The sequence below is a fragment of the Pseudonaja textilis genome, chromosome 1 (genome assembly GCF_049901715.1).
Source record: "Pseudonaja textilis isolate UNSWEBS1 chromosome 1, rPseTex1.2, whole genome shotgun sequence".
NCBI classification, from domain to species: domain Eukaryota; kingdom Metazoa; phylum Chordata; class Lepidosauria; order Squamata; family Elapidae; genus Pseudonaja; species Pseudonaja textilis.
The window spans coordinates 183,954,079-183,981,445 of NC_141990.1; the positions used below are offsets into that span (position 1 = coordinate 183,954,079).

The 27,367-nt window shown below is 37.5% G+C and overlaps 1 protein-coding gene across 1 annotated transcript in view; it reads left to right on the forward strand.

Annotated features, from left to right (window-relative positions):
- The window catches only part of TTN (titin), a 307,241-nt gene that overhangs the window by 225,623 nt on the left and 54,251 nt on the right, over positions 1 to 27,367 (forward strand). The window contains exons 248-285 of the mRNA XM_087917042.1: positions 377 to 806; positions 1,550 to 1,858; positions 2,198 to 2,346; positions 2,436 to 2,465; positions 2,619 to 2,748; positions 2,844 to 3,143; positions 3,244 to 3,561; positions 5,049 to 5,345; positions 5,438 to 5,737; positions 6,486 to 6,800; positions 6,912 to 7,060; positions 7,889 to 8,039; positions 8,767 to 9,048; positions 9,165 to 9,467; positions 9,557 to 9,859; positions 9,977 to 10,258; positions 11,738 to 12,037; positions 12,152 to 12,454; positions 12,558 to 12,866; positions 12,948 to 13,229; positions 13,497 to 13,796; positions 15,201 to 15,494; positions 15,602 to 18,562; positions 18,657 to 18,977; positions 19,073 to 19,357; positions 19,465 to 19,764; positions 20,192 to 20,494; positions 21,657 to 21,932; positions 22,033 to 22,332; positions 22,431 to 22,733; positions 23,046 to 23,345; positions 23,443 to 23,730; positions 23,817 to 24,113; positions 24,204 to 24,506; positions 24,618 to 24,923; positions 26,026 to 26,313; positions 26,459 to 26,749; positions 26,864 to 27,151. Coding sequence (XP_087773168.1) covers positions 377 to 806; positions 1,550 to 1,858; positions 2,198 to 2,346; positions 2,436 to 2,465; positions 2,619 to 2,748; positions 2,844 to 3,143; positions 3,244 to 3,561; positions 5,049 to 5,345; positions 5,438 to 5,737; positions 6,486 to 6,800; positions 6,912 to 7,060; positions 7,889 to 8,039; positions 8,767 to 9,048; positions 9,165 to 9,467; positions 9,557 to 9,859; positions 9,977 to 10,258; positions 11,738 to 12,037; positions 12,152 to 12,454; positions 12,558 to 12,866; positions 12,948 to 13,229; positions 13,497 to 13,796; positions 15,201 to 15,494; positions 15,602 to 18,562; positions 18,657 to 18,977; positions 19,073 to 19,357; positions 19,465 to 19,764; positions 20,192 to 20,494; positions 21,657 to 21,932; positions 22,033 to 22,332; positions 22,431 to 22,733; positions 23,046 to 23,345; positions 23,443 to 23,730; positions 23,817 to 24,113; positions 24,204 to 24,506; positions 24,618 to 24,923; positions 26,026 to 26,313; positions 26,459 to 26,749; positions 26,864 to 27,151 — 13,246 coding nt within the window. The remainder of the gene's footprint in view (positions 1 to 376; positions 807 to 1,549; positions 1,859 to 2,197; positions 2,347 to 2,435; positions 2,466 to 2,618; positions 2,749 to 2,843; positions 3,144 to 3,243; positions 3,562 to 5,048; positions 5,346 to 5,437; positions 5,738 to 6,485; positions 6,801 to 6,911; positions 7,061 to 7,888; positions 8,040 to 8,766; positions 9,049 to 9,164; positions 9,468 to 9,556; positions 9,860 to 9,976; positions 10,259 to 11,737; positions 12,038 to 12,151; positions 12,455 to 12,557; positions 12,867 to 12,947; positions 13,230 to 13,496; positions 13,797 to 15,200; positions 15,495 to 15,601; positions 18,563 to 18,656; positions 18,978 to 19,072; positions 19,358 to 19,464; positions 19,765 to 20,191; positions 20,495 to 21,656; positions 21,933 to 22,032; positions 22,333 to 22,430; positions 22,734 to 23,045; positions 23,346 to 23,442; positions 23,731 to 23,816; positions 24,114 to 24,203; positions 24,507 to 24,617; positions 24,924 to 26,025; positions 26,314 to 26,458; positions 26,750 to 26,863; positions 27,152 to 27,367) is intronic.

Here is a 27,367-nt window from a genome sequence, read left to right on the forward strand (position 1 = left end):
AATACTGCAAATAAAGACAAGCATTAAAACAACTGTTTATTGTATTTTGATTAAATTCATGGCTAGGAGATCTTTTAATGCAACATCAGCTTGGAATGAGCTACCATATGTTAGAACTGCTATTTATTAAAAATAGGTAGTGCTTGACTTTATCATTTCAAAATACTTGCAAGCTATTGATGTAAAGCATATCCAAATAATTTTTCACACTGATTTTTTTTTTTAACAATTCTGAATATTGTTAAACGAAACTACCTGGAATGACTGTGTCTAACGACTTTTAATATGCTGTCTTGAAATTTGTGGAAATAACACAAATGTTTAATTTTCCAATTTATGACACATAATATTTTGTGCTTTTTGTTATATTTTTCAGGTCTATAAACTGATAACCGATGGTCAATATCAGTTTAGAGTTAGGGCTGTGAACCGGTATGGAATAAGTGATGAATGTCTTTCAGAGAAAGTGGTCATTAAGGATCCTTATGGACTCCCTGGGCCACCTGGAAAACCAAAAGTCATAGATCATACTAGATCATCCATGCTTGTAACGTGGACCCCACCTTTGGATAATGGTGGAGCACCGATTACCGGCTACTGGCTGGAGAAGAAAGAAGAGGGAGGTGTCTATTGGTCTCGTGTCAACAGAGCACCTGTAACAAAACCTTCAGTGAAAGGATTGGAATTCAATGTGTTGCGTTTGATTGAAGGCGTAAAATATCAGTTCAGGGCGATGGCTATTAACATTGCTGGAATTGGTCCTCCCAGTGAACCATCAGATCTCGTTGAAGCTGCAGATCCAATCTGTGAGTATACAATACAGGGAGAGTATTAAGTGTTACATGACTTCAAAAGACGTCTTTTGCCATTTAGTTTCTATCTTATAGCGATCCTATGATTTTGGCACATGAAGTATGAGAGGTAATATATTGAGAGTTTCCTCTCATTGCCATAAGAACGTATCTTCATAATTTATATTAAATTGGCTTAATTGTTTGTTTTATTAGAAAAATACAGGTAATCCTCGACTTAAAACAGTTCACTTAGTACCATTCGAAATGACAACAGCACTGAAAAGTGACTTATGACCGTTTTTCACACTTAAGACCATTGCAGCATCCCCCTGGTCACATAATCAAAATTCAGAAGCTTGGCAACTGACTCATATTTATGATGGTTGCAGTGTCCCGGGGTGATGTGGTTCCCCTTTTCTGACCTTCTGACAAGCACAGTCAATGGGGGAAGGCAACTTCACTTAATGACCATGTGATTAACTTAACACATGCAATGATACACTTAACAACTGTGGCAAGAAAAGTCGTAAAATGAGGCAAACTGACGTAACAAATGTTTCACTTAGCAACATAAACTTTTGGGCTCAATTGTGGTTGTAACTCGAGGACTACCCGTCTATAGCCTACATCCTTAACATTTGAAGTTGGGGGAGGTTTTGTTCCCTCAGTCAAGTAAAATATATATATGATTTCTTTTCCCCTTAAAATAACGAAGACATAATTCTCATTCAGAACATCTTACATTTATCCAACAGTTCCTCCTGGCGCCCCATCATGCCCAGAAGTCAAAGATAGAACTAAGTCAACCATATCTCTCGCATGGAAACCTCCACAAAAAGATGGCGGCAGTCCTATTAAAGGTTATATTGTTGAAATGCAAGAAGAAGGTAGTTCGGATTGGAAGAACGTGAATGAGCCAGACAAGCTGTTCCCTACCTGTGAATGTACTGTTCCCAACCTGAAAGAGCTAAGAAAGTACAGATTTAGAGTAAAAGCTGTCAATGCTGCAGGGGAATCAGAGCCAAGTCTTGCTTCCTCAGAAATACCATGCAAAGAAATTCTAGGTAAGCATTCTGGAATATTTTCTGTTACAATGTGAAATAAAATCAAAGAGTATGAAATATCGAATAACGTGTGAATGGAGATTCCAAAATAGCTGCCCAACATATTATTGTTAATTAAGGAGAGGTAAATGGTATCTAGAATTTCTGTGATTCCTTCTCCAAAGAAGTCTATCTGCTATTAATGTTCTAATGTATGATATTTTATATTTTTCCATAGAACTTTGTTAAAACGGGAGGCCTAGCTCTTTTATATATATATATATATACATTTCATGAGAAGAATGCATAACTCAGATGATTATAAATAGATTAATTTCAAATGTGATTTATATCTTGTAGAAGAGCCAGAAATATTTATTGACGTGAAAGCACAAGATTTGCTTTCTTGTCGTACTGGCTCAACAATCAAAATCCCAGCAATTATTAAAGGACGCCCGATTCCCAAAGTAACTTGGGAATTTGAAGGAGATGCAAAGAAGACAGCAAAGGTCAGAAAGAAAAAAATAACACTGTTTCAAAATGTTAACTACATTTATTTAAATATCTTTAGATTTACTGTTTTCTCTTTTATTTAAAGGATGGACATAATATACCCGAAGATGCTACGGTAAGAAATAATGTTATATTTGAATTCACTGCATTTCATTTTTATTTCAATTTTAGTAAATTCATATATCACTATATTCACTATTATAAGAGTTAATCACTTTATTTTTAAAAATAATCTGTAATTGAGTTCATTTTGATTTTGTCTATGTAGGTGGAATCAACTGATACTACTTCAGTAATTACTATTCCTGAGTGTAACAGAGGTCATTCTGGAAAATATAGTATTACAGCTAAAAATAAAGCAGGACAGAAAACTGTAAATGTGAGGGTGAATGTTCTCGGTAGGTTTATTGAATCTTCATTTTGCACCAGTTCTTCAGTACTGCGGAATTATTAAATAAAGCTTAATAATTCCCTGGTGTTTTCTCATTAATAGATGTTCCTGGGCCACCAAAAGACCTGAAAGTAAGTGATATAACAAGATGCAATTGTAAACTTTCATGGAAAATGCCAGACAATGATGGTGGAGACAGAATCAGAAATTATATTATAGAGAAGAGAACTGTTGAAGGGAAAGCCTGGACCAAAGTGAATGCAAACTGTGCTGGAACATCCTTAATTATACCTGATCTCATAGCTGGGCAACAATATTTCTTCCGCGTACGTGCAGAAAACCGCTTTGGTGTTGGCCCACCAGCAGATACAATTCAGAGAACCACAGCAAGGGATCCCATCCGTGAGTTAAATCAAAGCGAAAAACTTGCTTTTATTAGCATAATGTAATGTTTACCAATGCTTATTCTGTTCTGCTTGTTTCTTTCTTTTTTTTTTTAAAGAACCTCCTGATCCGCCGATCAAACTTAAGATTGGTGTCGTCACCAAGAACTCTGCCAACTTAACTTGGAAACCTCCAAAGAATGATGGTGGTGCGCCTGTGACACATTACAATATTGAGTGCCTTCGTTGGGATCGGACAGGTCAAGGCAAGGAAGCCTGGCGCCAGTGCAATAAACGTGATGTGGAAGAAACAAAGTTTACAGTTGAGGACCTTAATGAAGGTGATGAATATGAATTCAGAGTGAAAGCAGTAAACGAAGCAGGTCCTAGCAGACCATCAGCTACAGTTGGACCTATTGTTATCAAAGATCAGACATGTAAGTGTCATCATCATTGTTTATTTCAGCCATTGATCAACAAAATTTATAGCAAAAGCAATAACACTTACTTATATACCATTTCACAGTGCTTTAAAGCCCTCTCTAAGCAGTTTACAGAGTTAGCGTGTTGCACCCAACAATCTGGGTTCTCATTTTAGCAACCTCGGAAGGATGGCAGGCTAAGTCAACCTGAGTCAGTGGGAATCCTGAGTCGGTGGGAATCAAACTGATGGCAGGTGGCAGAACTAGCCTTCAATACTGCATTCTAGTCACTGCACCACCATGGCTTTATTCAAAGCTAAAATTAAAGCTATTCCATTGTGCGATTAGGTTACTTATTGTAAAAATAACCAAAATTTGAGGTGCTAGTACAAATATAAAGACATACTACCAATACTATTAAATTTAGAAATATAATTAGGATTACAAAATCAACTATGAATGCAGTACTATATAAATCTGTGTAATTTGTATGCTGCTATATAAAATATAAATGAAAATGACCAAGTATTCATAGTATGAATGTCTAACACAGAATCATAAAATCACAAAAATTTAAAGGTATGTGTTGAGGTAATTCCCCGTTAGGACAATGAGTGCACACAGGGAGACGTAGTGAGAGTAATGTTGAATAACACACAACCAGCACACAGATACACTGAATAGTAAAATGTAGGGTTTTACTTCCATTAAACGGTTAAGCGAAGTCCAACAAACAGTCCAAGTCATACACAGTTAAAGCAGCCAGTTTTCAGTCCAGGGGTAATCCAAATAACAAAGTCCAGTATCATAAACAGTTCAGTAAATAGACTCACAGCAATCCAAGAAGAATGATGATCAGCAACAGTCAATAGGAAAAATGCAGGAACCAAAAACAGCAAACATCAGAACATCTAGTAACAAGCAACTCACAGCAACAACAGAACAGCACAACCCAGGTTTCTGGCTCCATCTTATGGCCATTTGAGGAACCACACCCAATTACAATTTTAGCATTCCCTTAAAGAGATAGTATTAAATGTCTGTCCTGCTTTATATATTTCCAACCCAACTGTTAGGTGACTATCAATTCCTAACATTATTTCAAAACTGAATATTAATGAAGTGAAACCATGATCCAAAAATGTACATAGCATATAAAAAGAGATGGCAGTGAATCTAAGAAAACATAAAATACTTCTCCCTCCCCCTCCAAAAAACAACTATGGACCTTGTTTCAATTGTTCTAGTAGCTCCAGTGACAAAGATATAAATAATGGTTAATGGGTGTAACAAAATTTATATAACAAAATTAACTTGTTAGTGACAGTTACTGACCATTTGTAGGCAAAGCTTACAAATCATATAACAATATTTTGCTACTTGTTAGAAAATAAAGTATTGAGAAGCAATTAGACTTTTTCACTTCAATATTCAAGTAAAAATATGTTTACCTCCATATCCTTTGTATTGATAGAATAATTTTTGCTTGGCTTTGTTTATAGGTCCTCCATCAATTGAACTCAGGGAATTTATGGAGGCAGAAGAAGGAACAGATATTAACATTGTAGCTAAAGTGAAGGGTGTACCTTTCCCTGCACTGACTTGGGCCAAAGCTCATCCAAAGACACCAGGTGACAAACTACCAGTGATATACGATCAACACGTCAATAAAGTTGTGGGTGAAGACTCTTGCACATTGGTGATACAACAGTCTCGCAGAAAGGATACAGGCTTGTACACCATAACTGCTGTCAATAATTTTGGAACCGATTCAAAGGAGATGAGACTAAATGTTCTAGGTAAATAATAATCACTTTTAATTTTGACAATCTAATTACTGTTTATTACTTAATGTTACAATTTGCTTCACTTTATCAAATATATTTTTCAGGTCGCCCTGGACCACCAGAAGGACCCATTAAATTTGAATCTATTTCAGCTGATCAGATGACATTATCTTGGCTACCTCCAAAAGATGATGGTGGCTCTAAAATAACAAACTATGTCATAGAAAAAAGGGAAGCAAATAGAAGGACATGGATCAACGTTACCAATGAACCTAAGGAATGCATTTTCACAGTTCCCAAGCTGGTTGAAGGTCATCAATATATCTTCCGCATTATGGCACAGAATAAATATGGCGTTGGAGAACCTCTTGACAGTGAACCTGAAACAGCAAGGAATCTTTTCAGTAAGTACAGATTTTGTTTCAAATGGATTTATCTAGAAAACATAACTGAAGAGGAATCAGGTGTAATCATTATGATCATCACAAACCAGAGTTGTATCAAACACTACAAACCAAGAGTTATTTCAAATGTGTTTATAATGATTATCTAAAGTCTTCAAAATATTTTTCTTTACATAACTTTTATAGTGTCTTAAAATGCACCTTAATTTTATATCATCTCTCAGTTTTGAATTCTCTTGAACTGTATAATTTTACTTTATTTATTGTACATATTCTATTCTACATAAAAATATATATATTTAATTTATTGTATGTATTCCATTCTGGATAACCTCTTTTTAATTTTTATCACTAAAAACATATTAAAATTTCTGAATTAGAGTCCAAATACTTTATTATGCATCATTAAGTACAGTGTTGGAACAAAGAAAATCCAATTTGCTCCAACATTAAGAACCAACCATGCTGCTCTTGGGATCTGTTAAATCACATGTGAAATGATGGTGGTTGGCAGAGAATGCAGTAATTATATTGACCTCATAGCTTTAAAAAGCTAGTTTTAAAAATTATGCTCCCCCAATTGCTGATAAAGTTTCCGTAAATGGAAGAATTTGGGAGATGTGAGTTATAACTACATATCCCAGTCCTTCTTATTTCGCACAGTTCCAAATAAAAGCTGCAAAATATTATGCAAAAAATGAGCAGTAGTACTTTGTTTTACAATCTGTGTATCTTTTTTTTTTCCTAGCTGTTCCTGGAATTTGTGATAAACCGACAGTAAGCAGTGTCACACATGACTCCATGACTGTCAACTGGGAGGAGCCAGAATATGATGGAGGCTCTCCCGTGACAGGTTACTGGCTGGAACGCAAAGAAACCACTGGAAAGAGATGGACAAGAGTTAACCGTGATCCTATTAAGCCTATGACTCTTGGTGTTTCTTACAAAGTACCTGGTCTCATTGAAGGTTCAGATTATCAGTTCCGTGTATATGCTATCAATGCTGCTGGTGTTGGTCCACCAAGCATGCCTTCTGATCCAGTCACTGCAAGGGACCCCATTGGTAAATTGCTTCAATTGCTTTTTGTTTCGTATGAAAAGAAGGAAAGAGATGTCTTATCAAACAGCAGGCAGTAGATGCTTATTATAAATAAATATTCTTAATGTTTTTCAGCTCCACCTGGCCCTCCAATTCCAAAGGTCACTGACTGGACCAAATCATCAGTTGATCTTGAATGGGCTCCACCATTAAAAGATGGTGGCTCTAAAGTTACTGGTTACCTTGTTGAATTCAAAGAGGAGGGGAAGGAAGAATGGGAAAAGGTAAGTTACAAGATGCCATGAAAATTTATTTCTGACACCTTATAGTAGGGCTTGTTCATTGGACATATTCAGGAAGTAATGATGAATACTGAGCTCCATCTACCAAGAAGTCACTGTTTCATCAGTCTAGCCTCATAACAGTAGGATTACAGTAGGAAGCTTTTACAGAAACATGAATAACCTATGGAGCAAGAATAAGGAAGAAATGCAATAGAAAAGGTGAAAGGCATTTATATCTGACAAGGTCAGTTAACCTGAAAAGTACTATAAAGAAATAGAAGAGAGGAAGGCAGTGCTGCCAGACAAACTGCCTGTTCCATCAGCTGCAATACAGCGTATCTGTGTACCAAAATATTGATCAAACTAATTATCTGAGAAAGGGCTAGAAGTTAGAAAAATAAATCTCTAATTTTAGAATTACCACCTGTGACTAGCATCTCTTTTAAAAATGTCATTTTATGTACAAATCGTCTTAATGTCTAGAATAAGACCGTATTAAAAAAAATAATGGCATATGCTTTTAGTGCAATAACACATACATACTTAGCTTTCTTTGTGAATTAGGGACACTTGTGGAGAAACTATGACTGTACACAATTTATCTCAGAATTTGATTTAGAAAGATTACCCACATATTGTGTGCTTGGAGCTAAAGATGGTTCTTTCATCTTTTATTCATTCTTAATGATTTTTTCCTGATTCAGAACTTTATAGTCAATTGGTATACAAGAAACATGCATGCCAATATTAAAGCCCCCCATATTCTGTTCTAGTTGTTCTGCCCTGCAGGAAATGTCTTGGGGTGACTCTGTTACTTTTCATTTTCAGGCAAAAGATAAAGAAATAAGAGGAACTAAGTTTGTTCTGGCAGGATTAAAAGAAGGATGCTTCTACAGATTTAGAGTCAGAGCAATCAATGCTGCTGGTATTGGAGAGCCTGGAGAAGTTACTGACATTATTGAAATGAAGGACAGAATAGGTATTTCTTAGGGAAAAATATTATCTTTTATTTTTCTTAAAAGGGAAAAATATTGAAAATCTATCATTTACCTTATATGAAAGCTTAATGAATTGGAAAGAATATGACTGAATAGAGGGAGGCTATGTTGCTGAAAAAGGTAAATGCCTTGAAAGATTAGGCGAAACATCCATTGCTTGGGGAAGGCCCATTTTCCTGATAAATTTAATTTTGAACTTATTCTTTTTATCTAATTACATCATTCCACAGTTGCCATTCGGTTTTATCATCCCCCACCATACACACCTTTTTCTTACCTTCTGGTCTCACCACATCTCCCAATACCTGTTTTTTTTTCCCTTCTCAGTCTTCTTTGAATTATTGTTGGAAGAAAGTTGTGTGTTTTAATGGCTAGTGTATTTCAGTGTATGAGGGTGGTTTGTGAGGGAATTGTTAATTAATTTCAATTAATTATTACTCATTCATTCATTCTTTCGGACATGCCCTTTATTAGAATGATACTTCTTCTGACATGTGTGCACATTACAACACACACAGAGAGCTATACATACATATGCACATATGTAATGTATCATATACGCATATTGAGTATCTTCAGAATTGGTTTTATTTGTTGAAAAGGAGAGGAAATTAGGCATTGTACACGATTTTTGTATCCGATTATACATTTTTTCCTTTCTTTTTTGAACAGTATGGCATATATAAAATGCATTCTTTCTTTCTACAGTGCCTCCTGATCTCCAGCTGGATGCCCACGTAAAAGACAGAATTGTTGTTCATGCTGGTGGGGTCATCCGCATTATAGCTTATGTCTCAGGAAAGCCAACGCCAACCATTACTTGGAGCAGGGATGAAAGACCTCTGCCGGAAGAAGCTAAGATTGAGGAAACTGCTATTAGTTCTTCTATGGTCATAAAGAACTGCAAAAGAAGTCACCAGGGTATCTACACGCTCCTTGCTAAAAATGCAGGTGGAGAAAGAAAGAAGACTATTATCGTTGATGTGCTAGGTAAGCTGCAAAAAACTGAATATCTTCATCTCACTATTCTTGAGGATCTTAGTTCTTGGCGGCAAATGCTCATCCTGATGACATTTTTCTTTTCTTTTTTTCTTTTTCATTAACAGATGTACCTGGCCCAGTTGGAGTTCCATTCCTTACGGAAAATCTAACCAATGACTCTTGCAAACTTACATGGTTTTCTCCAGAAGATGATGGAGGTTCAGCTATTACCAACTATGTTATTGAAAAGCGTGAAGCTGATCACAGAGCTTGGACACCCGTTACTTATACTGTCACCAGACAAAATGCCACCGTGCAGGGACTGATTGAGGGCAAATCATACTTCTTCCGCATTGCACCGGAGAATATTATTGGCATGGGCCCATTTGTAGAGACAAAACAAGAGCTCCTAATCAGAGATCCGATCAGTATGTATTTTAAACTTTTATCAGCAGAGATTATAATAAAAATGGTTTTAGGAATATGTGTTTAATCTGCTGTATTTGTTTATTTCTAGCCGTGCCAGAGAGGCCTGAGGATCTTGAAGTAAAAGCAGTAACTAAGGAGTCTGTTACACTGACTTGGAACCCACCCAAGTATAATGGTGGCTCTGATATAACCATGTATGTTTTGGAAAGCCGACTCATTGGAAAGGATAAGTTTACTAGAGTTACCAAAGAGAAAATGCTTGATCGGAAATACACCGTGGAAGGACTGAAAGAAGGCGACACTTATGAGTATCGTGTGAGCGCTTGCAATATTGTGGGACAAGGCAAACCTTCATTTTGCACAAAACCCATCACTTGCAAGGATGAAATTGGTGAGCTTGATCTCTGGAAGCTACTCTACTAACATGCACTGGTTGATTTACTTTATTTATTTATTTATTTATTTTAATGCTAATTTTTCTTTTCTATTTCTTAAACAATATTTTTAGCTCCTCCTCAGCTTGAGCTTGATATCAGAGAAAAGCTGACAGTCCGCGTAGGAGAAGCATTCAGTCTCACTGGCAAATATTCAGGCAAGCCAACACCAAAGATTACTTGGTATAAAGATGACATCACAGTGAAAGAAGACAAACGAACTATGATCCAAACTACTCCCGCTACAATTTGCTTGGGTGTATTAAAATCTGTCCGTGAAGATTCAGGCAGATATAGTGTTGTTGTAGAAAACAGTTCAGGATCAAGAAAAGGATTCTGTCAAGTTACTGTTGTTGGTAAGTCTTGTTCTGGGACTCCGTTTTCAATATTTGCTTGGAAGATCTGTGTGAGAGTTGATTAAGTATAGTTAAAAAAGCATATGAATTGTTAATATGTTCTTTGAATTATAACTGAATTATAGCATAGATTGGGAATATAAATTCCTGCTGATCTGAAAGATGAACTCACTATAAGGTATCTCTGCCAATTGCTTCTTTTCAGAGCATCATCTATGTTAAAAAGAGTCCCATTTTGGTGAGATGGGTAATTATATGCTGAATGAATGAATGAATGAATGAATGAACAGTGCCTGACCTCAAAGGATGTGTGGCCACGGCAGAGGATGCAGTAAAATACAGAACAAGGAAATCTGCTACTCTAACAATGTTGTCCTAATGAATTTCAACCAAATTAGAATTTGAATATTTTGGGTCTTTTTACTATAACTAACAGTGAGCTGCAGAAAGTTAAAAGCAGTATGTAAGAGGATGCTCATTCCAAATGGTATAGGGGCCACTTTAGAAATCAAGATGAATTACATTAACAGGATGGGAAAGTTTGTCTAATACTTCTCAGTTATCTGATAACTAAGTTATACACTAATTTATAGACTAAAATTAAAATATGTAAGAATAAGATTCTTGTGAAAAGAACTATCTCTGATTTTTTTCCTGGATTGGAAAGATTGAAGGAGTTAATTATACCAAGTACAGAGAAATAGAACTACCTTATTTCAACAAAAAGTCATTCCAGTGTTTTGCAGTGAGGCCATATGGTCTTTGGAGTAGAAATGTAGTGCACCACCTGGCAGAATAGTAAGAAGATTCCCAAATGAGCAGGAAAAAACAGATTTTGAAATAGGTTTTTATATCTAGAATATACAGATCAGAAAGTACTTACATTTTAGAATTAATTTCTTGTCCATGCCTCTTTATCAGTTATTTTTTTAGTGCACCATTCCCTAATGGCTGCTCTCTAGGCTCTGCAAGCAAGACTTAAGCAATATAGTGTTTACTTTTTCTAAATATTCTACCTTATTAATCCAGGAGGTTACATATCTCAGCTCTAGTTCCCAAGGGATTGACTCTGGTTTTGTTAAAGTAGCAAAATACAGGTGATTTTTATATATAACTTTACCCTGTTAAGAATAAATCAGGATTGGTAAGTTGAGAAAAGAATTACCCATTTCATTTGCTAACAGAAAGCAAATTGACAATATATTTAAGTTTATCGTCTGTCACATACAGTGGTGGGATTCAGCCAGTTTGCACCAGTTCGGGAGAATCAGTTGTTAACTTTCTGAGCAGTTTGGTGAACTGATTGTTGGAAGAAATCATTAGGGAAGAGAACTGGTTGTTAAATTATTTGAATCCCACCACTGGTCACATATGTCAGAAATTAGCACTGTGTACCTTCTTTGGACATTGTCAAATCTGTGCATTTTTATTTGAATTATTTATGTGTGTTTACATTTATGTTTGTATGCTTTTCAACAGACCGCCCTACACCTCCAGTGGGCCCTGTCATTTTTGATGAAGTACATAAAGACCACTTTGTTATTTCCTGGAAACCTCCTTTGGATGATGGTGGCAGTCCAGTTACAAATTATATTATTGAGAAGAAAGATGCTCACAGAGATCTCTGGATGCCAGTTACATCAGCAAGCGTCAAAACGACATGCAAAGTTCCTAAATTACTGGAAGGAAAAGACTATGTTGTCCGAATTTATGCTGAAAATCTGTATGGAATAAGTGATCCACTGATATCTGATGAAATGAAGGCCAAGGATCGTTTTAGTACGTCATCTATTTTCAAATATTTTAATTACTTACCTGCCACAGTCTTACGCCATAGTTCATATACCTATTGTTCCATAAATGAGTTTAAAAAATAACATGGTTTTTTTCCAGGTGTTCCTGATGCACCAGAGCAGCCAATCGTTAAGAATGTCACCAAAGATTCTGCATTAGTTACCTGGAACAGACCACGTGATGGAGGAAAACCAATAACCAAGTATATCCTTGAAAAGAAGGAAACCATGTCTAAACGGTGGACGAAAGTTACACAAGAACCTATTTATCCAGATACCCAGTTTAGGGTACCTGATCTCCTTGAAGGCTGTGAATATGAATTCCGGGTCGCAGCAGAAAATGAAATTGGTATTGGTGAACCAAGCCCCCCATCAAAACCAATCTTTGCAAAAGATCCAATTGGTATGTTTTAAAACACTTTCTTACCTGCTCTTTTCTGAATCAGTATTTTCAGACAAATATTTTCTTTTCTCATGGCTGCTCTTTGCTTTCTTTTTTTTAACAGTTAAGCCAAGTCCTCCAATTAATCCAGAAGCAGTGGATAAAACTAAAAGTTCAGTGGATTTGTCCTGGCAACCACCACGCCATGATGGAGGAGGGAAGATTATAGGCTACCTTGTTGAATTCCAAAAGGTTGGAGACGAAGAATGGAAGAAAGCCAATTTTACTGCTGATTCTTGCCCCGATACAAAATATAGTGTAACTGGCCTCACCGAAGGTACTAAATATAAGTTCAGAGTCATGGCAGTTAATGCAGCAGGTGAATCAGAGCCAGCCTATGTCCGTGATCCAGTGGAAGTTAAAGACAGACTTGGTAAGCAGAACATTAAATTTTATTCATTTTAAATGAATACATGACATGGATGTTTTCTGAATATAAAAACTTTTTTTTCAGAGCCTCCAGAGTTAATCTTGGATGCTAATATGGCACGGGAACAGCATATTAAAGTTGGAACTACACTGAGACTCAGTGCTGTAATTAAAGGAATTCCATTCCCAAAAGTGACTTGGAAGAAAGAAGATAAGGAAGTTTCTACAAAAGCAGATATTGAAGTTACAGGCGTTGGTAGCAAACTGGAAATACGCAATGCTGCCCATGAAGATGGAGGAATTTACTCCCTGACGGTGGAGAATCCTCTTGGATCAAAGACCGTTTCAGTAAAAGTCGTCGTGCTAGGTAATTGTGCTAATCTGATTTTCAATTGTCACTTGGAAATAAGAAAAGGAGCAGGGGCAAGTAGTGAAAGAGCAGAGAATATTGACCTGTTCCATCTCATTTTCATATCCCTTTGCAAATTTGGAGATGAAAAGTTCACAGGGCTATTTATTTACATCTGTTAGTCTAGGTGGCCTTTTTTTAATTTAAAAGAGTAATGACAAGTATTATTTGAATCTATCAAACAAATTTCAATGAATCATTGTTGCTTATTGATATTTTTTCCAGATAAGCCTGGGCCTCCTAGGGATCTTCAAGTGAGTGAAGTTAGAAAAGATTCTTGCTACCTAACCTGGAAGGAACCTGAGGACAATGGTGGTTCTGTCATTACCAACTATGTTGTTGAAAGGAAGGATGTTGCTGCTGCTCAGTGGTTAACAATATCCTCCTCTTCTAAGAAGCTCAGTCTGTTGGCTAAATACCTTATGGAAGGCACTCAATATCTCTTCCGTGTGGCTGCTGAGAATCAATATGGACGAGGACCTTTTGTTGAAACCCACAAGCCAATTAAGGCTATGGATCCACTTCGTAAGCCTATTTCAGTTGTTGTTGTTATTGTTGTTGTTGTTAATCTTTGGTTAGATTCACAGCCTTTGGGGCTGCTTGGTAGCTCAATAGCTCAAGCCCTAACCAAAGACCTAGGAACTGTTAAGGTAGCATCAGAGGATATAAGCTGTTCCAAGTAGGGTGGTTTTTTGTAGAATCAGGGTATTCAAGTCTGATAAGTTCAGTATTTCCAAATAGCAAGGTAGCCCTTTAGGTATTGCTCCAAGAGCTCCAATCACAATTGGGATAACACATGATTTCTTTTTCCAAAGTCACTCAACTTCAATTTGTAAGACCTGGTACTGTGTGATTTTTTTCTTGCTGTGTGTCTTCAATTCGTGCATCACCAGGTGTTGCAATGTCAATGAACCAAACCTTTTTCTTTTCAACGATTGTTATGTGAGGTGTGTTGTGGGCCAAGTGCCTGTCAGTTTGAATTCTGAAGTCCCACAAGATCTTGACTTTTTCATTCTCCAGAACATCATCATCATCATCATCATCATCATTATTATTATTATTATTATTATTATTATTATTATTTCATACAAAATGATGGTTATGGAATAATATTAATCCATAGTATGTAATATGCATTTTCATATTAGCACAGACCTATGGAATAGCTGGACTCACTAAGTCTAATCCCCTTGCAGGAGTCCAGATAAAAGCACATGACTATCCATACTCTGCTATAACACATCTAGTAAAAAAGAGAGGTCACTACATTCCTAGATAATTGGGTCCAGCCAAACATCTCTTACCATCAGAGGTTTTTCCAACATTCTGCCAATATATAATTTCCCGCAGTTTAAGAGCCTTGATCTATATCCTGCATTCTGGTATGAGAGAGAACAGGATTTGACCTTCTTCTAAGTCAGGGCTGTCAAACTCCCAGCCCATGGACGGATGTGTCACATGCTAGCCACGCCCAAACCCAATTTAGCAAAAGGAGGGGAAAGTCCCGCTACGTCACATGACAACGTGAGTTTGACACTCCTGTTCTAAGTTACCATCCTTTTGCTATTTGACAATCACATTTCTCCTCAGACAAACTTCTTAATGATAAATATGCCCAGTTTTTTAAAATTTCTCATAAAGCTTATTTTTAATTCCATAAAAATCTCCTCATAAAGCTTTATTTTTATTTATATATTTATTTTGTCTTTCTTTCCATCTATTCCAGTTTCTCAAGTGCTTTCTTAAAGTGTTATGTCCTGAACTGGACATGGCAGTTGAAATATAATCTGACCAATGTAGAATGTAGTAGATTTAGAAAATACACCTTTACAGATGAGCTATGAATTGTCATGTTTAACAGACATTACATGCATGTTTTTATATATTTAAAAGTAGAAATATGATTTTACTGTATTCTTGTGTTATAAGATCCACCTGGACCACCGAAGAACCTACATCATGTAGATGTTGACAAGACAGAAGTCTCTCTTGCTTGGAATTGGCCTGATCGTGATGGTGGTGCTGAAATAACCGGATTTTTGGTGGAATACCAAGAAGAAGGAACAGAAGACTGGACGAAATTCAAGACAGTCCCTGTTCCAGAATGTGTTGTTACAGGCTTACAACAAGGAAAGATATACAAATTCCGTGTGAAAGCCCAAAATATTGTGGGTCTTAGTCTTCCAGACACAACTGTACCCATTGAGTGCCAAGAAAAGATAGGTAATTTCTAGTGTTATGGATGTGATACATCCTATCAGTAATTGTTGCCTATTTTAATTACTAAGATAAACCATATGGTAATGTTTATTTATTTATTTTTATTTCAGTGCCTCCATTTGTTGAGCTAGATGTCAAATTAATAGAAGGGCTTGTTGTTAAAGCTGGCAGCACAGTAAGATTCCCTGCAATCATGAGAGGAGTACCAATTCCCACTGCAAAGTGGGTCACTGATAATACTGAAATCAAATCAGAAGGCAATTACAAAATTGATACTGACAACTATTCAACAGTTCTTACTATTAAAAGTTGTACAAGAAAAGACACTGGAGAATATTTACTCACAGTATCCAATCTAGCTGGAAGCAAAACTGTAGCTGTTCATTTAACTGTCTTGGATGTTCCCGGTCCTCCTACTGGCCCAATTGATATTGTAGAAGTAGCTGCAGATCACATGGTTATTGCTTGGCGGCCTCCTAAAGATGATGGTGGAAGTCCTATAATTAATTATATTGTTGAAAAGCGAGAGTCAAAGAAAGAAACCTGGGGAATGGTGTGTTCATCCCTTAGTCAGACAAGACTTAAAATCCCACGCCTACAGAAGGGTGTTGAATATATCTTCCGCGTTCGTGCAGAGAACAAGATAGGCATTGGTCCGCCTCTTGATTCTCAACCAACAGTTGCTAAGTCTATGTTTGAACCACCATCTCCTCCTGGTAAACCAACAGTTCATGATATTACTGAAAATGCTGCAACGGTAAATTGGACTATACCAAAGTCTGATGGAGGGAGTCCAATAACTGGATACATTCTTGAACGACGTGAAATTTCTGGCAAGTGGATACGAGTAAATAAATCACCAGTACTTGATCTGAAGTTTAGAGCTACAGGCCTTTATGAGGGCAACACATATGAATTCCGTGTTTTTGCGGAGAATAGTGTTGGCCTAAGCAAACCATCTCCAGTTTCAGACCCAATAAAAGCAACACGTCCTATCTCACCTCCTGGGCCTCCAATTAATCCAAAACTCAAAGATAAGACCAGAGAAACAGCTGAACTGGTATGGACAAAACCACTCAAAGATGGTGGTAGCCCTATACTGGGATATGTTGTAGAATGCCAGAAAAGTGGAACAACTCAATGGAATAGAATTAATAAAGATGAACTTATTAGACCGTGTGCCTTTACAGTACCTGGGCTAATTGAAGGAAATGAATATAGATTCCGCATCAAAGCTGCAAATATTGTTGGAGAAGGAGAACCTAGAGAATTGCCTGAAACAGTTCTTGCTAAAGACATTCTGACTCCTCCAGAACTAGAACTGGATGTGACGTGCCGTGATGTCATTACAGTTAGAGTAGGCCAAACAATAAAGATCCTAGGCAAAGTGAAAGGTAGACCAGAGCCTGACATAACATGGTCGAAAGACGGCAAAATACTCACGAAAGATAAGCATACTGACATAATTCAAGAAGTTCCACGCATAGAGCTACAAATTAAATCATCTACAAGAGCAGACCATGGCAAGTACATTATTTCAGCTAAAAACAGCAGTGGACATGCCCAAGCATCAGCCATTGTTAATGTACTTGACAGACCTGGACCTTGTAGGAACCTGAAAGTAAGCTATGTCACTAAGGATTCCTGTATGATCGCTTTTGAGAATCCAGAAGATAATGGCGGTTCTGAAATTACAAATTATATAGTAGAATATCGCCAACCAAATCAGAGAGGATGGTCAATCGTCTCTTCTGATCTTACTAAAAGGATGGTAAAAGCACATCTCATAGAAAATCATGAGTATTTCTTCCGTGTTTGTGCAGAAAATAAAGTAGGTCCAGGCCCAGTTGTTGAGACCAAGACTCCAATCCTTGCCATTAATCCAATTGATAGGCCAGGTGAGCCTGAAAATCTTCATATTGCAGAAACAGGAAAGACATTTGTACATCTCAAATGGAGAAGGCCAGACTATGATGGTGGTAGCCCCAATTTATCTTATCATGTTGAGCGAAAACTGAAGGATTCAGATGAATGGGAAAGAGTACATAAAGGCAGCATTAAGGAAACACAGTACATGGTTGACAAATGTGTTGAAAATAAAATTTATCAGTTCAGAGTTCAAACTAAGAATGAAGGAGGAGAAAGTGATTGGGTAAAAACAAGTGAAGTTGTTGTTAAAGAAGAAGTGCAAAAGCCAGTACTTGATCTGAAATTGGCTGGAGTACTTACTGTGAAAGCTGGTGACCCAATTAAAATTGAAGCAGGACTTAAAGGCAAGCCACAGCCAGAAGTATCTTGGTCAAAGGATACTGAAGATTTATCCAAATCTCCAAGGGTCAAAATTGAAACAACTTCACATTCATCTAAGTTGCTTCTTGCAAAATCGAGACGTACTGATGGCGGTAAATACGTTATAACAGCCACTAACCCAGCTGGTAGCTTTGTAGCATATGCTACTGTAAATGTTTTGGACAAACCAGGACCAGTAAGAAATCTCAAAGTCTCTGATATGTCAATTGACAGATGTAAAGTCAGCTGGGACCCACCCGAAGATGACGGTGGTTGTGAAATACAAAACTACATCATAGAGAAATGTGAAAGCAAACGTATGGTTTGGACCACATATTCCTCTTCAGTGATAATGGACTCTGTACAAGTATCACATCTCATAGAAGGGAATGAATATATATTTAGGGTTCGTGCAGAAAACAAAATGGGCACTGGTCCACCAACAGAGACTAAGCCAGTTATAGCCAAAACAAAATATGATAGACCTGGTCGTCCCGATCCTCCAGAGATCACAAGAGTCAGCAAAGATGAGATGACTGTAGTTTGGAATCCACCAGAATATGATGGTGGAAAGTCAATCACAGGGTATATACTAGAGAAGAAGGAGAAGAGGTCACTAAGATGGGTTCCTGTTACCAAAACTGCAATCCCAGAAAGACGCAAGAAAGTTACAGATATTATTCCTGGATATGAATACCAATTCCGTGTGAAGGCAGAAAATGAAATTGGAATTGGTGAACCAAGTTTCCCATCAAGGCCAGCGGTAGCAAAAGACCCAATAGGTAATGATCTTTCATATAACATTGAAGTAACATTTGAACACTCTGTTTAACTCACTGAATTGCTAATTTTTGTACTTTGATAATCATTTTACAGAACCACCTGGTCCTCCCATCAATCTTAAGGTTGTTGATAGCACAAAGACATCTATTACACTTGGCTGGGGAAAGCCACTCTATGATGGTGGTGCTCCAATTATTGGATATGTGGTAGAAATGAGGCCAAAAACTGAAAAAGCTGGTCCCAACGAAGGATGGAAAAGATGCAATGTTGCAGCGCAAGTCATTCATACAGAATTTACTGTGACGAGTCTGGATGAGAAAGAACTATATGAGTTCCGTGTTTCTGCTCAAAATCAGGTTGGCATTGGTCCTCCAGCTGATTTGAAGGAAGCTGTTTCTCCGAAAGAAATACTTGGTAATTTTCCCAATCAACCATTAAATTATGTGTCACTGTTTTTCTACTTTGCTGGGTACTTTCACAAACAATACTCTTTTTCTTTTTCTTTTCAGAGCCCCCGGAGATAGAATTGGATGCTAGCATGAGGAAATTAGTCATAGTCAGAGCTGGATGCCCCATCAGACTCTTTGCTATTGTTAGAGGACGACCAGCACCTAAAGTCACCTGGAGGAGAGTTGGAATTGATAATGTGATCAGAAAGGGCCAGGTTGACTTGGTTGACACAATGGCTTTCTGTGTCATTCCTAATTCAACTCGAGATGATTCGGGCAAATACTCTTTGACTCTTGTTAACCCTGCTGGAGAAAAAGCTGTGTTTGTCAACGTTCGCGTTCTTGGTAAGTACCAAGGATAATCAGGGATAGTAATCTGATGCCTTATTTGGTTTAACAAACTGCTGAAGATTGGTTTAATGCTGTACCTATACTCTTTGTTTTCTTCATAGATACTCCTGGACCTGTTGCAGACTTCAAGGTCTCTGATGTCACTAAAACAACATGTCAGCTTTCATGGACACCACCTGAGAATGATGGTGGTAGTCCTGTCACACACTACATTCTGGAAAAGCGTGAGGCTGATAGAAAAAGCTGGGGAACTCTTATTTCAGATGTAAAGAAGACTAGTTTCAAAGTTGATAACCTTGTTCCTGGTACTGAATACTTCTTCAGAGTAACTGCAGTCAATGAATATGGCCCAGGTGTTCCAACAGATACACCAAAGGCAATCATGGCAACAGATCCACTAAGTAAGTATTTATTAAGGTAGCTTTCTCCCCAACAACTTGCAATACTGACAACTAAAATAATAAGTATTTGAGCAAAATATAGAAATAGTACATTAAGTGAAAGCATACATTGAGAATATTTAGAAGTCTATATTACTATGATTATTAGAATCATCATGATGAATTTCACACATTAAAACAAATTTAAAAATACTGGATTACTTACATAATGTATATACTATTCAGTAGCCCCACAAAGGTTAGAATTTAGAGTAGAAGCCCAGGACTCAACTTAGAAGAATAAAAAAAGAGTCCAAATATAGAGTACTACAGAGTTTTAAAATCACTTTCTTGCAACTTATTTATTCAATAGAAAATCGAACTGGATTAAACTGCTGCTTAGAATGCTTATATTTTACTTTTTATTCTTGCCTGTTTTATTTTTAAGGTGTGCCCGATCCTCCAAGGAAACTTGAAGTGACCGAAATTACCAAGAACAGTGCTACATTAGGATGGCTGCCGCCACTGCGTGATGGTGGTGCCAAAATTGATGGCTACATTATTTCATATCAACAAGAAGGACAAGCTGCTGATCATTGGACACAGTACTCTGTTGTGAAAGATCTTAACATTGTGGTTGCTGGCCTAAAAGAAGGGAAGAAATATAAATTTAGAGTGGCTGCTAGAAATGTTGTTGGAGTAAGTTTACCAAGAGAAACAGAAGGCATATTTGAAGTCAAAGAACAACTCAGTAAGTAATTAGGATCAAATATTTGTATTGATGTCTTTTATTGAAATCAACTTATATGGCACCGATCTTACTAATGCAACTATGGTGGCTAATAAGGTTTTAAAATACAGTATAAAAATATTTACCACGATCAATTAAAAGCATAAAGTGGCTGGCAAAGAAACCCTGCAGTGCAAAAGGATTATGGGCTCAGTTGCTGTCCTGAGACACAAAGCTGGGAAAATAGCCAACTCTTTAAGGCTTTCCAAAAGGTAAGCACTGTTGGGGCCAACCTAACCTCTGGTGATACGATATTGCAGAGGACAGGTGCAAGTACAGAAAAGGCAAGTTTCCCTGGTTCCCACTAGATCAGGATTCCCCAATCCCTGGAAAGGTGGGGGACCATTACACTAGATGATAGCCTCTGATCAGTGAGACCTGGAGCATACTCCTTCTTGCCTGACTTAATAAGAGAGGTAAAGATAATGAGAATATAGCATTCCTTCCATCACCCTGACCTCATAACATGCAGAGCTTTATAAGTAATAATCAGCACCTTGAATTGAACCCAGAAGCACATTGGGAGCCAGTCCAAGCTTGCAGAGCAAAGGTGTAACAAGAGCATAATGAGCTTTTTGTGTTCATGGTTCTATTTTGGATCAACTGAAACTTCCAATGTTCTTCAAAAACAGCCCTACATAGAGGTCATTGCTGTAATCAGGTCAGAGGTGACCAAAACACGAGTGACTGTGTGCAGTGCCTCTTGATCCACGAAAGGGTACAATTGGTGCCTCCCTGCCTTGACTGCCACCTGATCTTTGAACAGGAGCCATGAATCCAGAAGAATACCCAAATTGTGCACTGGTTCTGTCTAGAGTAGTATATAACCCCATGGAGAATTAAAGATGGAAAAACATCCAATTCAGGAACCTGTAAAACCTGAAGTCACTTCATCTTGTTATGGTTGAGCTGCAACCTGTTCGTCCCCCCATGTAGTCACTTCTATTATCCAGGTCATGAAAATTAGCAGGAGCCAGAGACTTAGTTTTCAAAAAGGAGCTTTCTGCTGACCTCAGTTGAAGAATTTTTCAGAATTACATATGTGAAATATAAAGTAACCGAGTTGTTCATTTATTTTATTTGCCTCAAATGTAAGTTTTCTTTTGTTGAATTTTTATTGCAGTGCCACCTAAAATCCTGATGCCAGATCATATCAGTATAAAAGCTGGAAAGAAGCTCAGAATTGAGGCACATGTTTACGGGAAACCTCAACCAACCTGTACATGGATGAAAGCAGACCAAAATGTGCTTACTTCTAGTCGCCTGGCAGTGCATAAAGCAGAGGACACTTCGGTCCTTATTATTAAAGATGTCACTAGGAAAGATAGCGATTATTACAGCCTAACAGCAGAAAACAGTTCTGGAGTAGCTACTCAGAAAATCAAAGTCATTGTCATGGGTATGCTTGATTTTCTTACCCTGAGCTTGAGAAATTCTTACACATTGACCTTTTATGTATCTGTACTAATTTGCTTCTATATTTTTGTGTCTTTCTATAGATATCCCTGGACCACCTCAGCCACCATTTGAAATTTCTGATATAGATGCCGATGCCTGTAGTTTGTCATGGCACATCCCTCTTGAAGATGGTGGTAGTAACATCACTAACTATGTGGTTGAGAAGTGTGATGTCAGTCGTGGTGATTGGATAACTGCAGTAGCTTCTGTCACAAAAACAAATTGCAGACTAGGAAAACTGACCCCTGGTCAGGAATATATGTTCCGTGTTCGGGCTGAAAACCGATTTGGCATTTCTGAGCCACTTCAATCTGATAAGATGGTCGCAAGGTTTCCATTTGGTATGTCTGAAGGTCCATTTATACTGTTGTCCCCATTGCGATATTTGTTGAATATTGTTAGCATTATTTTTAAAAACCTATCTTCTGTTTTACTGCAGATGTCCCCAGTGAACCCAAAAATGCACGTGTTACCAAAGTAAACAAGGATTGCATTTTTGTAGCATGGGATAAGCCCGACAGTGATGGAGGCAGTCCAATAACCGGCTATCTCATTGAACGTAAAGAAAGGAACAGTTTGTTGTGGGTCAAGGCCAATGATACCCTTGTGCGGTCCACAGCTTATCCATGTGCAAACCTAATTGAAGGGCTAGAGTACACATTTAGAATCTATGCTCTGAACAAAGCAGGTGCAAGCAAGCCTAGCAAACCAACAGATTATGTGACTGCAAGAACACCAATTGGTAAGTTGAACATTTTGTACATATTTCGCTGTAGTGTACTAATATAAGTTTTTAGTATTCATGCTGAGTCTTGTTCCAAAAATTTATAATATCCAATATATTCAATACGTCAAAAGTTTCAAAAGAAGAGTCAAGCATAGATTCGTAGATTCTATGTTTTCTAGATCATGCCCACAGCTTGTTTTGCCTCCATTCTCTAGGTTTTATAAACTTGTTAAAATAATGCAGTATTAAAATAGAGTCTAAACTAAAATGGAGGCTAAAATAAGCAAATTACATGGAAGCTAAACTTGATCTCATTTGTTTTTTTAGATCCACCTGGTAAACCTGAAGTTATCGATGTGACGAAGAGTACTGTGTCTCTTATCTGGGAAAGACCAAAACATGATGGTGGTAGCAAGATAATTGGATACTATGTTGAAGCCTGTAAGCTGCCAAGTGCTAAATGGGTCAGGTGCAATTCTACCCCACATCAGATCCCTCAAGAAGAGTACACCGCAACTGATTTGGAGGAAAATGCTCAGTACCAATTCAGAGCAATAGCAAAAACAGCAGTAAACATTAGTGCACCTTCTGAACCTTCAGATCCAATCACTGTTCAAGCAGAAAATGGTAAGAAATTTATTAACTAATATTAAAGCTGAACTTCATACCTGTCACAAAGTAATCTTCACCATTTTTCTTTCTTTTTCTTTTTTGAACTTTTCAGTACCACCAAAGATAGAGCTTGGGGTAGGTATGAAAGCCTTACTTGTAGCAAAGGCCGGCACCAATGTTTGCCTGGAAGCAAATGTCTATGGCAAACCTATGCCAACTATTACTTGGAAGAAAGAAGGGGAGGTTCTAAAACCAGTGGAAGGAATTAAGATCACCACTAAGAGAAACCTGTCTACTGTGGAGCTCTTCAGTGTCATTAGAAAGCAGACAGGAGATTATACTATTACTGCTGAGAATGCAAGTGGTTCCAAGTCAGCAACTATAAAGCTTAAAGTGTTAGGTAAGTTGAAGATGAATGAGATCTGGGCTATCCTGTTAATATGTGATGGATCAGGAATTTCACTGTCAAACAATTGTGTTTTCCAGACAAACCTGGTCCTCCAGCTTCAGTGAAGATTACAAATATGTATGTAGATCGAGCCATGCTCTCTTGGGAACCTCCTCTTGAAGACGGGGGATCAGACATAACAAATTACATTGTTGACAAACGTGAAACGAGTAGACCCAACTGGGCTCAAGTCACTGCAAATGTCCCAATCACAAGCTGCAGTGTTGAGAAGCTGATTGAAGGACACGAGTACCAATTTCGCATTTCTGCTGAGAACAAATATGGAGTAGGCGAGCCGATCTTAACTGTAAATGTGGTGGCTAAAAACCCATATGGTAAGCACATTTTAGGAATTCCTTCAGTCCAATTGTTACTGAGTTAAAGCTTAACAACTGCTTAAGTGCACTTCAAATATTTATTTTTAGATGTACCTGGGCCTTGTGATCCACCAATAATTAGTAATATAACAAAGGACTTCATGACTGTGAGCTGGAAATCGCCTGCTGATGATGGTGGCTCCCCTATAACCGGATATATCGTTGAGAAACGTGAAGCAAAAGCTCTTAACTGGACAAAAGTGAACAGAAAGCCAGTCATTGAAAGAACAATAAAGGCCACTGGACTCCAAGAAGGAACAGAATACGAATATAGAGTAATTGCCTTCAATAAAGCTGGACCAGGCAAACCTAGTGGACCATCTAAGGCAGCATATGCTCGTGATCCTCAGTGTAAGTTGACAGATGCACACATGTGCATGCATGCACCCACACATTATTATTTATGGCTATGTCCAAATGTTTCTGCCATATATTACTGTGTGCCTTTGTTTTTATTCCCAGATCCTCCTGGGCCCCCAGCATTCCCAAAAGTTGTTGACACTACACGTAGCTCTATCAGCCTGTCTTGGAGCAAACCAGCATATGATGGTGGAAGCCCCATTATTGGCTACCTTGTTGAAGTGAAACGAGTTGACACAGATAACTGGGTTCGATGCAATTTGCCCAAGAATTTGCCCGATACACATTATGTAGTAACTGGACTTACAGAGAACACGGAGTATCAGTTCCGCATTTATGCAGTCAATAAGATAGGCTATAGTGACCCAACTGATGTACCTGACAAGCACCTTGCCAAGGATATTCTAAGTGAGTACTTTGAAAAGAAACTGAATTGGTAATTTTAATCCAGGGTGAGGGGCTCAACCTGTGAATTCATGCAAGCCTGTTATAGAAACCATTGTCTTTCAGTTCCCAACAATGATGAAACAATCCACATCTCTCTGTCCCTAAAAATCTTGTTTAATATAAAACTCTCTACTTTTCATGCCAACCATAATAATATCAGTATTTTTCCTTACTGAAAACACTGTTCACACTTATACTTTAAGAAAACATTTTTTTCTCTTTCTGAATATTACACGGAAGATATATTTCCAAGAACTAGTTTGGACTAGTGGTGAAAACACTAAGCTAAAAACCAGGAGACTGTGAGTTCTAGTCCCATTTTAGGCATGAAAGCCAGCTAGATGACCTTGGGTCAATCTCTCTCAACTCAACTCACCTTAAGGATTGATGTTGTGGAAAAAATAGGAAGAGGAAGAAATATTAGCTATGTTTGCCAACCTGAGTTATTTATAAACATAATAAACGGGATAAAAAATAGCAAAATACTTTTTTAGTATAAAACAGAATATTCCTCATGAGAAATATCTAGACAGCAACACTACAGCATGTGTACATTCCAATTTGATTGGAAGCCTGGAGTGATGAGAGGTATACTTAATTCAAGATTCTATACAGAAGGAAGTAAGAAATAGAATATAAAATAGCAATAGCACCTAGACTTATATACTGCTTCATAGTGCTTTACAGCACTGACTCAGCAGTTTACAGATGTCAGTATATTGCCCCCAACAATCAGAGTCCTCATTTTACTGACCTCAGAAGAATGGAAGTCTGAGTCAAGCTTGAGCCGGTCAGGATTGAACTCCTGGTTATGGGCAGAGTCAACCTGCAATACTGTGTTCTAACCACTCACCATAATGAGAGAAGCTTCTCTCTGCTTTGGTTAAATAACAGGCTATCTGAAACTTTGAAGGGAAGTCTGAAAAACCTTTTAGAAGAATTTTCTCTTTGTACTTCCTAACCATCATTTTCCCATTTTTAATTTGCCTTACCTCATTCATTTTATATTTTCCAACCTTTGTTCAAATGGTTGATTTTTTAAAATCTTGTATTTGAAATGCAGTTCCACCTGAAGGAGAACTTGATGCTGAATTGAGGAAAGTTCTAGTATTACGTGCTGGAGTCACAATGAGGATTTATGTGCCAGTAAGAGGACGACCGCCTCCAAAGATTTTTTGGACTAAAGTGGGTGCCAACATAAGAGACCGGCCAGGAATGGACATCAAATCAACTGATTTTGATACTTTCCTGCGTTGTGAAAATGTCAATAAATACGATGCTGGGAAATATGTCTTGCATTTAGAGAACAGCTGTGGCAAAAAGTCATATACCATTGTAGTCAAAGTGCTTGGTGAGTGCCAATCTGTTTATCTGTCTAAACACATGCATCTTTCCAAAACCCAATAGTTTCAAAGTCACAAATTCTTCTGACTTTATATGCAAAAGTATTGTATAATTTAGCCAATAATTGCTGTTGTTCATTTGTTTTAATGCAGATACTCCTGGTCCCCCTATTAATCTGATTGTAAAAGAAGCATCTAAAGATTCCGCTTTCATCTCGTGGGAGCCTCCTCTTATAGATGGTGGCAGCCCAGTGAAGAACTATGTGGTTGAAAAACGTGATGCAGAAAGAAAATCGTGGTCTACAGTGGCTACTGAATGTCCAAAAACTAGTTTTAGGATTTCTAACTTAGAAGAAGGCAAATCCTATTTCTTCAGAGTTTTTGCTGAAAATGAATATGGCATAGGTGATCCCTGTGAAACTCGCGATGCTGTCAAAGCTTCAGGTAAGATCATTCTTCTTTTCCTCAATTATTAAGTCTCTTGTTTCTTAAAGTTTCTGATTTTATCTAGAGCCTTTTTAAATATAAACATATACATTTATTTCTTGTTTAAATCAGAAACACCTGGACCTGTTGTGGACTTAAAAGCTCCACAGATCACAAAGTCATCCTGCAATTTAAATTGGAAAAAGCCTATAAGTGATGGTGGAAGTCGTATTAATGCATATATTGTTGAGCTCCTGGTTGGTGAAAACCAGTGGCAAGAAGTTATGAGATCTATGAATCTTCACTATTCAACAAAGGACTTGAAAGAAGGAAAAGAATACCTTTTCAGAGTGAGAGCACAGAATGAAGCTGGGTACGGGACACCGAATGAAATTACCGTGCTGGCAAGGGATGATATTGGTGAGTAGATACCTACAGCCATTCATTTATTGTATATATGGTGCTTGTGAGCCTTGTGTTTAGTGAAACCTTCATGCCAATATGTTTTACAGCAAAAATAACAAATCTATAGAGAATTCGTCCTTTTCACTTATTTATTGAAGAGCAAAAGGGAGCAACGTGGTGGCTTAGATGTGGAGCTCTCACCTCACAATCAGGAGGCTATGAGTTCGATAT